General features: G+C 44.3%; 1 protein-coding gene across 2 annotated transcripts in view; it reads right to left on the bottom strand.

Annotated features, from left to right (window-relative positions):
• The window catches only part of Itgb5 (integrin subunit beta 5), a 114,125-nt gene that overhangs the window by 49,646 nt on the left and 52,398 nt on the right, over nucleotides 1–12,081 (bottom strand). For both annotated transcript variants that reach the window (XM_076868025.2, XM_076868024.2), the window contains exons 6-7: nucleotides 3,173–3,334; nucleotides 1,708–1,803 (exon numbers count right to left, since the gene is read on the bottom strand). In XM_076868025.2, the coding sequence (XP_076724140.2) occupies nucleotides 1,708–1,803; nucleotides 3,173–3,334 (258 nt within the window). The remainder of the gene's footprint in view (nucleotides 1–1,707; nucleotides 1,804–3,172; nucleotides 3,335–12,081) is intronic.

Raw genomic sequence — 12,081 nt, 5'->3', positions numbered from 1 at the left:
AACACTCCTCTACTGACTAGAACACTAAGGGCCCGGCCCTCTTGGGCCACCCTCCTGAACCACACGTGGGAGGAGCTGCCACAAGGGAAGGTGAGAAGAACTGGTGCAAGGACCGAATTGCTGCAGTAGCCGAGGAATCCCAGCCCCTGGGGACCTGTGGGGAGAGGCTGACACACCTGCCCTAAAGCACAAAGTCTTGGAGACCTTGCCCCTCTGGCCCGTTAGGGACATCCTCTGTCCATCCTCTGAGGAGGACATGTTTTTCTTGCCTCACTCCTCTGGTCTACACAGGTGGTCCCATGTTCGACTTCCAGATATACTGTCTGTTCCCAGGAGTGCAAAGGGCAAGTTTCCCGAGGATCTCAAGTACACTTTCTTTCCTCAATAGGGAGCTGAGGACCAATAGGGTGCCCTCCCAAGGACCTCTGGATACCTCTGAGTGTGGTCTTGGGACAAAGCAGGCAGCCCTGAAGGACTGGCTGCCCTCTTCCCTCAGTACTAACTCCTAAACACGGCTCTTGTAACAGGGATGGAGCAGCCACTGCCCTCAGCCTGCAAAGTCCCTTTTATATATATATTTAGTTTTTATTGCATGTAACATACTCCCTGGCCTCAATCATGTTCCATACCAAAAAGTTACTGATGATGGCAATCTGACAAATCCACTTTCCAAAAACAGAAAGTCCACATTTATGGCATTCTGCAGAGTCCCTTATGAGGCACTTCCCTGAGCCAGGGGACTTGGTTCTGGGAAAGGATGGCTAAAGCTGAGTAGGATTTCTTTTCTCTTCTCATAAAACATCTGGAAGCCCACGACAGTACATACCCGTTAATCCCTCTAAAAATGTAGTTTGTAAAACGCATCAGCCTGCCATTTTCCAAACAAACGAAACAGCAACAACAGATTGTCCTCCCTGTTTTCATGGTCTAGAACAGACTCACACTAAAAGAAGCTCAAGAATTCCCAAAGACACCTGTGGCTTTTCACCAGGGACAGTCTTCACAAGAGTCATAGAAAGACAGGATCAGTCAGGATTCTTTGTGAATATTTAGGGGATTCCTGGTGAAGTTTCCTAACCTCTCAGCAAAAAGGACATCAGAGGTGAGGGTGGGCTTCACTTCAGCTCACAGAAGTTGTGTATCTCGGGTTTCGAGTTCAATGTGTGACCTGCCCATTGTGGCAGGAAAGAGTGCTCACAGGGGAGCTGATGACGATGCATGACAGGACAACCTGGGAACAGTCTCATTAGACAGAAAGGACCCTACAGATGGCTCCGTGCCATCAGGACATTGGCCGTTCTCTTGGGGAGCTCCTATCCCAGACGACCCGCTGGTCTCCCACTCTCTGCTAGTGATGCAGGCTGCTTACTTGAATATTTAAGTGCACATCTGCACTTATTTCCCTTCCCTATAGAGTATGCCCCTCCATGTTTCCATTTCATCAACAGAAAAGTGGGGATTCACGCCATTTTCAAGGATTCTCTCAGAATCAAACTGAATACCATAAGTAAAGATATTGTAAAGATATTCATGGCTGTGCGAATGCTTGAGTTTTCCTCAATATTAAGATTTTTTCCTCCTTTGTCTCTTACCACACAAAGCAAGGCTGCGAAGACACCTTACCACACTCCCACCCAGTTCTAACCTCCCTTAGAGTCAGTGAGGCCCCAGAACCAGGCCACCCTCCATCCCCACCCCAAGGCATACCTTGTAGAGCATATAGTGGTTTTTCGTCACTGCAAAAATGAGGTTGATGTTGTTCTCTGCCAGCTTCTCTCCAAGCAAAGCAAGGGACGGATAGTCCTAGGGCCAGGGCAAATCAAGGCTGTGACACTTGGGATGAGCTGAGAGCCCAGCACCTGCTTCAACATCCACTCAGCTGCTCCACATTCACCGTGAAAAGGAACGTTTTCCCTTAGGTGGCCCCTCAGGACCCCTCAGTGACCAGTCCCCAGTGGTACCTCCTGACTGAGGGACTGTGCAGAGGTGCACAAAGGACCCTGAGGTACTTGCCAGACACCCCAGAGTGGGAAAATGAGGACTGAGGCTTCTCCAGGCTGCTGTGTCTCCATCTTCCAGCAAGATGCTGAGGCCCCAAGGAGAACAACCACTGTTTCCTACCATCTGCCTTCAGCACCCTGCGCTTCCCTCTCTGCCCTAAGACCTTCCCTTGCCCTATTTTCCATTTCCTGTGCCCAACCACAGCCCTGCTCATAGCTCCGAACAGGAGGAGGAGGCTGCTGACCACTGGGCTAAAAGCTGGCCATGGGGTGGATGCAGAGCCAGGAGGCAGGAGGAGGCTGAGAAGCAGTTAACAGGGTCCTTAGGATTTTAAGGCTTGCTGAGGGGCACAGAGGTTGCCATCAGCTGAGGTCCTACAGTCTCGAGTCTTCTCCAGATTCCACCACTCCTGGATAATTTGAAAGGCTTCAACATGATCACTTCTTGAAACTGGAGAAAAATGGGCTTGTCTTACAAAGAAAATTGGGAAGAACTCCTCCCTGGCCAGACACCAGAATGGATTTGAGAAAGAGGAAGGTACAGATTTCTGGAAAAGGCCGCATTTTATGTGTGGCAAGAGCCCGAGAGTTGTTGGGGCTGGGTAATGGGTATGCAGGGGTTCGCCGAGCTTGTCTATTACTATATGTGTTTGAAATTCTGTATAAATTCTTTTAAATTAAGTGGCCACTGTCACAGGCTATTGGGAGTGGAGGATCCCTGAGGCTCCTGGTCCAGCAGTCCACCTGCTGCCCCTCTGACACTGACAGGTAACTCACTGCCTCAGGGAGCCATTTCTAGAAGCCAGGATTCCTCCCTGTAACTTCCATCCCAGTCGTGAGCTCTGTAGGAAACCATTCCTCACATTCCTTTAAGATCCCCTCTGCCCATGGTCTGTCCCGACTCCCTCGGTTACCTTCTTCCTCCTACCAAAAATCTCCCCACTTGGATACATAATGGCAGAAAGATGAACCTGCTACAGAAATCCCTGGGAAATGTCCCAAGTTAATGAGGAGTTCCAGAAACCCACTTGGAGAAGAGAGAAAAAAAAGAATGAGACCAAGAACCGACCAAAGGCCAGTGAGGACTGAGGGCCAGAGAAAGGATCAGTGGCGGGGTGAAGAGTTAGTTAGACCCCAGGAGGGGTCCCCCTCGGAGCCTGGCTGCCCCTCACCATCTGGTTGGACGCAGTGTACTCGTTGGCCTCGTTCAGATGACACTGGCCATCGTGTGGCTGCACCAGGCCCCCCAGTTTTCCATCCAGCGCGATGTGGGGCACGTCGTCCGTTGTGAACACCAGCAAGTGCAGGGCGTCCTTTCGCCAGCCGATTTTCTCCTGCAGGACAGAAGGTGGAAGGTCAAGAGTCCTCCTGCCCAAGTCTTCCCTGGAGCATCCGTGGGACACTGGCCCATGTCCAGGGCTTGTAGTCTAATTGCAGGCATGCCCTGGCCATGCGCCCCTATTGCTCACTCTTTAAGCCTCTGGCAATAGGTTCTGCAGAGGCTTAACAGACCTATAGCCCAGGCCCAGGAAACCTAGATGCACAGACAAATCTCTAAGCCTTTGCCCACACAAGCTCGTGTGCCTGGACCCCACCCCACCCCAGGTCATCGCATTCGTCCTGCTCCTTTCAATGACATCTCCTTCCTATCTGCCCCTCTTTCACCTCACCTATTATTCCTTCCCCAGATCCACTCCAGCCACCCCATCACATGCTCTGGCTGGGTTTGTCTGAGATAATAGTTAAATAATAGTTAAATAAACATCTCAGTCCTCCAGTTAGACATGAGTCACTCAGGACCAGAGTTCAAATGAACAAGAGATGGGGAGACAGGTCTGACGTCTGAGGAGTTGGTAAGAACTGCCGTTTATTCTGGTAGATGTAAACCATTCCAATTATTAACAGAACCATTTCATGTCTCAAGTCAGTCAGATCAGCTCTTTTCCTCCTTCCTGCTTCACTAAATGGAATTTATCCAATCTTTTTTTTTTTTTTTTCCCCTTTGGTACTGAGGATTGAACCCAGGGATGCTTTACCACTTAGTCACATCCCCCACATTTTTATTTATTTGTTTGTTTGGAGACAGGGTCTTGATGCATTGCCAAGGCTGACCTCAAACTTGTGATCCTCCTGCCTCAGCCTCCCAAGCTGCTGGGATTATAGGCATGCACCATCATGCCTGGGAATTTACCCAGTCTTTGGGCTGTACCCTTGCTAAAAGAAATCTGTGTGGCAAGGGAAGGACTCTATGCGGCACATAAACACTCCCAATCATTATGATCAGAAGAAGCTAGACTCTGACACAGAGCAACAAACAAGTGGTATATATGGCCACTTCTTGCTAAGAGTGAAAAGGCAACCCAAGATGTGTTGGCAGCCGGGTGAATGGATGCGGGACTTCAACACTGCCCAGAGTCACCTGCGCACCTCTAACGCTGAAATAAGAGACTGGGTCACAGACTGAGCAGGTGGAACGCTATTGCTCTTTCACTGCAGATGAGGAGCCCAAGCTCTCTCACTCGTCTCAAAAGTGATTCAGAAAAAGCTTGATGAGCTATGATACTGTCTTGCTCCAGAAGCAGCTTGGCCACAGAGAAATACATCACCAAATGTCAGGGAACACAAGGGAGTGAAAGGGTTGGACGAGAAGCCAGTGAGGACTGGAAGCTGGGGGACCTGCTGTGAACAAGGACCTCTCTCTTTTGGGGAATCGGTTTCCTAGGCACTCAGCATTCACCCAATATACAGCCACTCATCTCCTGCTGTATGACCCCCCACTGAACATCCTGGGTCTACAGAAAAGCTTGCTCCAGGTCTCAGAAAGTTGAAAGCCTCAACACGCCATGATGAACATGTCAACAAAGGCAAATGCAAGGTGGATGGAAGCCGGGGAGGACAGGAGGACTTCCTAGGGAAGCAGAACTTGAAGAAGAGGACATTTTGAGGAAGCTGAAGGAAGAAATAAGGAGGGAGAAGGCCGAAGTGGGGTGAGCATTTTAGGGACTAGCAAAATACAGAAGAGAAAGAAGCACAGCAAGGAGGTGGGACCAGAGGTAGGTCCCTCACAGCTAAGCCCTGACAAGCAGAAGTTGGGATGTGGCTCCTCTTGGCAGCACTGGCAGGGGTCACAGCGAGGTTTCTGGCTTGCTGCCAGTGTTCTGTTGCTTGACCTGGTATTTTCATTTTGAGAATATTTCTCAAGATGTACTCTTATATATATAGTTTATTAAGTGTGTATTTATAAAGAGTTACAAACTTCAAAAGAAATGAAACAATGTATCACAAGCCACTGAGTATGGAAGTGAGGGGGCAAAAGGCTTGGGAGAGAAAGCATAATGAGAGAGCTTTTGGACAGGCAGGGCAGCCCATGCCTGTAATACCAGGGACTCAGGGGGCTAAGGCAGGAGAATTGCAAATTTGAGGGCAGCCTCAGCAACTAGTAAGGACCCTGTCTCAAAATCGAAAATAAAAAGGTCTGAAGACTTAGCTCAGTGGTAAAGCACCCCCGAGTTCAATCCCTAGTTAAAAAAAAAAAAAAAGAAAGAAAGGGGAGAGAGAGAGAGAGAGAGAGAGAGAGAGAGAGAGAGAGTGTGTGTGTGCATGCTTGGCAGGAAAATGTTGATTTATTAGCCACAAATCATGTACTAAAAACAGTGTAAGATAGTAGAAGATCAACCTTCAATTTGACAAAATGTATAAAGAACCTTACAGAAAATTGAGACCTAAATAAATGGACAGAGGTATCAGTTTCACGATCAAGGAGTTAATAGTGTTCAGATGTCATTTTTCCACAAAGGGACTCACAGACCTGACATGTGCAAATAAAAGGAAAATTACTTTGAAAGTGACACATAAAGAGCATTTCAGAATGGTCCTGGGAGGCCAAGAAAGGAGCAGCACTGTGCAGGATTCTACCTGCTGCCTAGGAATCCACCCTTAGACTCACTGGCATCTGGACTAGTCCTAATGACCTAAGGACCAGACAGCTACATTGTGCCCAGAGGCTCAGAATGCATATCAAGAGATTGAATTCCTGTTTTATTAACACTTCCATTCTGTTCATGATTCTTTTCTTCACCTTCCAACCTCATGTAGCCCCTGTTCCTCTCAACATTCAAGAGCTTGTATTAGCTCCCATTTATTCTGGCTTCCAGAGAACACTGATTCAGAACTATCTGAACCTGTGTCTCCCAAATGGCAATTTTGGGTACCAGGGATTGAACTCAAGGACACTCACCACTGAGCCATATCCCCAGCCCTTTTTATTTTTTTATTTTCAGAGAGGGTTTCACTAGGTTGCTTACAGCCTCACTAAGTTGCTGAGGCCTAGCTTCAAACCTGCAATCCTCCTGCCTCAGCTTCCCAAACTACTGGGATGACAGGCACATCCAGGCCAAATGGCAATTTTTAAGAACCCAAATAAAGTCCTTTTTACTTTTACAGTTATCTGAGTTTGGACTGAGCCACACACAATCACAATCAAAAACCCAGAAAGCCTTTTTGAGAAAATGACAAGCTAACTCTAAAATGTACATGGAATTGTAAATAATGGAGACAAGCCAAACAATTTTGAAAAGAACAAAAAAAAAAAAAAAAAAAAAAAAGGAGGAGTGTCATCTAAGGTCAAAACTGATTACAGAATTACAGTAATCAAGACAGTGTGCTACAGACAAAATGCTACCCTCCCTATCTCGTACTGCCTAAGTGACCCAGCTGAATTTCTAACCCACCCAACCTTTTTCATCTTTGAGAAAGGTTGCCTATAGGCCAGAAGTTCCAGAGCCAGCAAGGTGGACAAAACTGTGTGGATCTATGACCACCAGACAACCTCTAACTGCATTATAATCTATCTTCTTAATAAATGACCCCCACCCAACGCCATGACAGTTAACACTTGCCAGGCAGATAATCAGAAAGAACCAGAAAAGGAGCAGAAAGAGGTGGTGCCTGAATTCCAGAGTAATTTCCAACCTATTCCCAGAAAATACATGAATATTCCTCCCTTTATTAGCCCTTCCCTGCCCTCATTTCCTTCCCTTTCCATCCATAAATCTCCAACCCACAATGAGCTGAGAAGTTGATTTGCAGGTTTATTCCCCACTTCTCCTGCTCTTGACCAGGAATAAACCATCCTTCACTGTTCAGTTGTGCTCAGTCCTGTTGTTGGTTCCATGATCCCAAGAGGGAAAGAAAACCCAGTGTGGGGCCAACAAATCGGTAACAAAATGTATGGATACAGAGATCAGATACAGACCCACACATGTTTAATTTGGCAGAATACTGGACTCATTAGACATTCATATGCAAAAAACAAAAACAAAAACAAAACAATGAAATTCAACCCACACAGGTCATGTACAAAAATTTACTCAAAGTTGATCATAGACCTAAATGTAGCTTAAAGCTATAAACTTTAAAACCCTTGTATGGGCAAAGATTTCTTGGACTAGACGAACTATGGGATAAAAAAATTGATGAATTAGACTTCATCAAAACTAAAAACTTCTGTTCTTTGAAAGACAATATTAAGAAAATGAAACGACAAGGCACAGACTGGGAGAAAATATTTATAAAAGGGGCTGGGTTGAGGCTCAATGGTAGAGTGCTCCCCTAGCAAGTGCGAGGCCCTGGGGTCAATCCTCAGCACCACATAAAAATAAAAAAATAAAGATATTGTGTCCAACTAAAAAATGAATATTTAAAAAAAGTGTTAAAAAATAAAATATTTATAGGGGCTGGGGATATGGCTCAAGCGGTAGCGCGCTCGCCTGGCATGCGTGCCGCCCGGGTTCGATCCTCAGCACCACATACAAACAAAGACGTGTGTACGCCAAAAACAACAAAAAAAAAAAAATTAAAAAATTCTCTCTCTCTCTCTCTCTCTCACTCTCACTCTTTCTTTAAAAAAAATATTTATAAAAGGTTAAAAACTAATAAAGGATTTGTATCCAGAATATATAAAGAACACTCCCAAGTCAATAAGAAAACAAACTACATTTAAAAAGTGGTCAAAAAATTTGTAAAGATACATCACCAAAGAAGAAACATGATTAGAAATAATGTTGTTAAGGCTGGCCTGGAACTTGGGATCCTGCAGCCTCAGCTTCCCAAGTCGCTGGGGTTACAGGTGTGTGCCACCACCACTCATCTTAAAAAGGATGTGTCTTTTGACTCAGTGATTCAACTTCAGGAGAATCTATCCACTAAAAGCTGTATGAAATTACACCCCAAAATATTTTTATTAATAGTAAGAAAAAGGGAAACTCATGAATATCCTTTTTTAGGAAAAGGTAAAAAAATTAAGATATCCTCTGCATAGCTGTTAGAAATTATGTATAACAAAGTGAAGACAAAAACTGAGCACTACAATTGTATTGTGATTACAAACTACTGTGAAAGAAGCATAACTCTCTATTTAAAAGGGAGAGAGAGAAACAAATTACACCATAGAATTGTAGGGGTTAAGATCATGCGTAATCTCTTTTATCTTTTTTCCATTATTTTCTGAACTGATTTAAATAAACAAGCACTACTTTTGCAAGACTGGGCTTTAATTGCTGGTTTTGTCACTGAAGTTCTTCCGTCTCCATTTCTTCCACGCTAGCATCCTGATGGTCTTTTGGGAACATACACCATGGGAGCAGCAAGGGGACCGAACAATGTGGAATGCCTCATGATGAGCACTGGAATTTTGCTGCTGCCCCTGACTACCTGTGTGACTTTGACCCACTTATTTAACACCTCAAAAGCTTTTCTTGTCAGTAAAACAGGAATAATAATAATACTTAACATGGACTGAGCATGGCCTGATTCCATTTATTCTTCACTACAACCTTGGTGAAGTAAGTCATAGATTGCCATCTTGTAGATGAGGAAACTGCTGCTCAGAGAGATGAAGTAATCCACTTACTTAACAAGAAAAGGCCAGAAAAGCCAGACTGAAATGGCAGGCATCTTATCCTCAGAGCTAACCTAGCTAGAGCCAATCGTATAGGGAGAGGAGGTCATGTGTGTGCACAATAAATCAGACAATTCATACAAGAGCCTGGCACATGGCAAGCTTGCGACTAATGACTGAGCATCCAAAATAAATGTTTGTTGAATGGAAGGCGGCATCTGAAATGGAAGTAGCTCCACAAGTGCAGAGTGGCACAGCTTAATCATAGTAATTCTGTTTTCTCTGAAGTGGGCTCTTGTTCAGTGAATGGTGTTAATAACTGTGGTCCAGAGGCCGGGCTGCAGGAATGCGTCAGGACACTCAGCCACCCAGGCACGCAGGTCTCACATGTGGTGACTGCACAGGGTATTTACATTGAAAATACTTTCCCTACAGTAGGCTTGGCTGGTAGAGCCCTCTGTTTAGAAGACTTAAGTTCGTATTGTATGTTCAGGGCATGGAACAATAGCGAGAAAGAGGATTTTTTTTTTTTTAAGGGAAATCACTGAACTATAAAATGGAACATGACAGGGAAGTCAGACTCCACAAACCTTAGAACAGATGAGTCTGGGTTCAACTCTCTGCCTTGTTCCAAGGAGGACACTGAGTCAGCTCCCACCCACTCTCATTTGTGAAATTAAGCTAAACTTGTCTTTCAAGGCTAGTGCTAGGTTTTTAGAAATAGTGTATTAAAAAGTACTTAGCACATGAAAGTAACTATAAAGGGAATCTATAATTATCACTTTAGGACCAGTAATAACTTTTACATCTCTTTTTTTACTACTTGATGTGTGAATCTACACCATTGTTACAGGGAATACTAATTACTGCACAGCAAACAGTTTAAAAGCCCTGCATTAATTAAAAACCACAATGAGATTCATACTGCATGCCTATTTAAATCACTAAAATTAAAAAGGCTGAAGACACCAAATGGTGATAAAGATGTAGCAACTGGAACCCACCCTGCTGGTAGGAATGTAAAATGACACATGAATTTTGGAAAATAGTTGGGCAGTTTCTTGGAAACCAGATACAGTGATACACGCCTGGAATCCTAGCAATTCTGGAAGTTGAAGAAAGAGTCACTGAGGCAGGAGGATCGAGAGTTCAAAGCCAGCCTCAGCGACAGTGAGGCACCAAACAACTCAGTGAGACCCTGTCTTTAAATTAAATATAAATAGGGCTGGGAATATAGCTCAGTGGTTGAATGCCTCCGAATTCCATCCCTGACACTAAATATATAAGTAAATAAATAAAAATGGGGATATTGATCAGTGATAGAGTACCCCTGGGTTCAATCCCCAGTACTTCCCCCCCCCCCAAAAAAAAGAAAAGAAAAGAAAGAAAAAGGTTAAACACCTATCATATGACCCAGTCATCGTCTTTTGGGTATTGGTCCAAGAGAAATGAAAGCACACTTCCATACTAAGACATGATCACAAACATTTATAACAGCTCTCTCATAACAGGAAAAACTAGAAACAGCCCATGAGTTCATCAACAGGGAAAGCAGGTAAGTAAACTTCTGGATATCTAGGCAACTCAGAGACTAAAAGAACGAATGGATAAATTCAAGAGCACAATGAGTCTCAAAATAAATGTGTGGGTTGAAATGAGCCAGGCCAAAAAAAGGGAGTATATATTATGTATATAAAAATTTTAGCCAATGAAACCTAATGTATAATGAAACCAAATTCATGATTGCCTGGGGTGGAAGGGAAGGGAGAACTGACAAAGGGGCACAATTACACTTTCGAGGTGAAGGATATGTTCATTATCTTGGTTGTGGTGTGGTTTCTTGAGAGTGTATGTATGTGTCAAAATCTGTCAGACTGTACACTTTTGATATATCATTGTGTATATCAATCGTACTTCAATGACTTTTTTTTTTAAAGAAGTCTTGATTTGTTCAAAATATCATTTAATACAATAAAAGTACCTGCACATACTGATGGTCGGGAATGTTCTGAGAACATTGCATATGAATATTCTTTAACTGGGCAGCAGTTGTGGGCTGGGACTCAAGGAACTGGCAAATCTAGGTTCAGCCCTATCGCTGCCTCGTCTTGTCTTTGGACCTCGGGCAAGTTTCTTAATCTTTGCCAGTCCCAAATTTTCAACTATAAGAAGGAGCTAATAACAGTATCGATAAGATATAGCTGTTGAGAGAATTAGACAAGATGATACACCGGGAGCACCCAGCCCAACACCTGGAATACAGTCAACAGCCAGTAATTAGACTCTTTGTCATCAGTATTTCCACCGGGCTGAAAAGTCTGACTCATGTCTATAATTCAGAAGCACACCATCTCATCCTTGAATTGTAGTGAGAGGGGTGGTGTTTAGCTCTTTTGCTTATTTTCATTTGCTAAGTTTTTATGTTGAATACATTCTCTCTCTCCCTCTCTCTCTCTCTCTCTCTCTCTCTCTCTCTCTATATATATATATATATATATATATATATATATATTTTTTTTTTTATTTATTTATTTATATAGAACTTTTAAATGAAAAAGAAGAGCTGTTTACTTAGCTAAACTCTTCTCCACATCTCTGAGTAAAAACTACATCTAAACAAAACTGATTTCACTGAGATGACCGAGGTTGAAAATGTCAGGGTGGGCGGGACGGAAATGCGCTGGCCTAAGGAACAAGAAATCCAGTGTCTGGCCAAGACCGAGATTCACTCAACTTTGATTTTGCTGGTCAAATCTGAATCTGATTCAACACCAGGTCTGTTTTCAGCCTTCAAACTCACCGTCTCACATTCACTCACAGGGTGACCTGGGCCTTTGCATCACCCAGAGAACCAGAAAAGAGGCCCCCCCCCACCTGTTCCCAATATCTCCCAGTGTTGGGAACCCCCACCCCACTGGGATATCTTTCTGTTAGGACCCTGCTCTCCATCCTCAACTACTCACTGTCCCAAAGGAAGGCAGGCTCCTCCCTCCCTGAGGAAACAGCCCCACAAATCCCACCCTCTTTGGAGAATGTTCCATCAGTCAGTCTCTCGGGGATTCCTTATCATGTGTCTAAAAATATGCTCAAGGCCCAGTTGCCATAACCCTTGCCTTGACCTGGCTACTCCACCAGGGTCTCGACCCTCATCTCCTCTTTAAAGCTAGCAGACGGATTGCCTCT

The sequence above is a fragment of the Callospermophilus lateralis genome, chromosome 10, assembly GCF_048772815.1.
Source record: "Callospermophilus lateralis isolate mCalLat2 chromosome 10, mCalLat2.hap1, whole genome shotgun sequence".
In the NCBI taxonomy this organism is placed as follows: domain Eukaryota; kingdom Metazoa; phylum Chordata; class Mammalia; order Rodentia; family Sciuridae; genus Callospermophilus; species Callospermophilus lateralis.
Note: the sequence above shows the minus strand (reverse complement) of the source record. Positions and strands in the feature narration are given on the sequence as shown.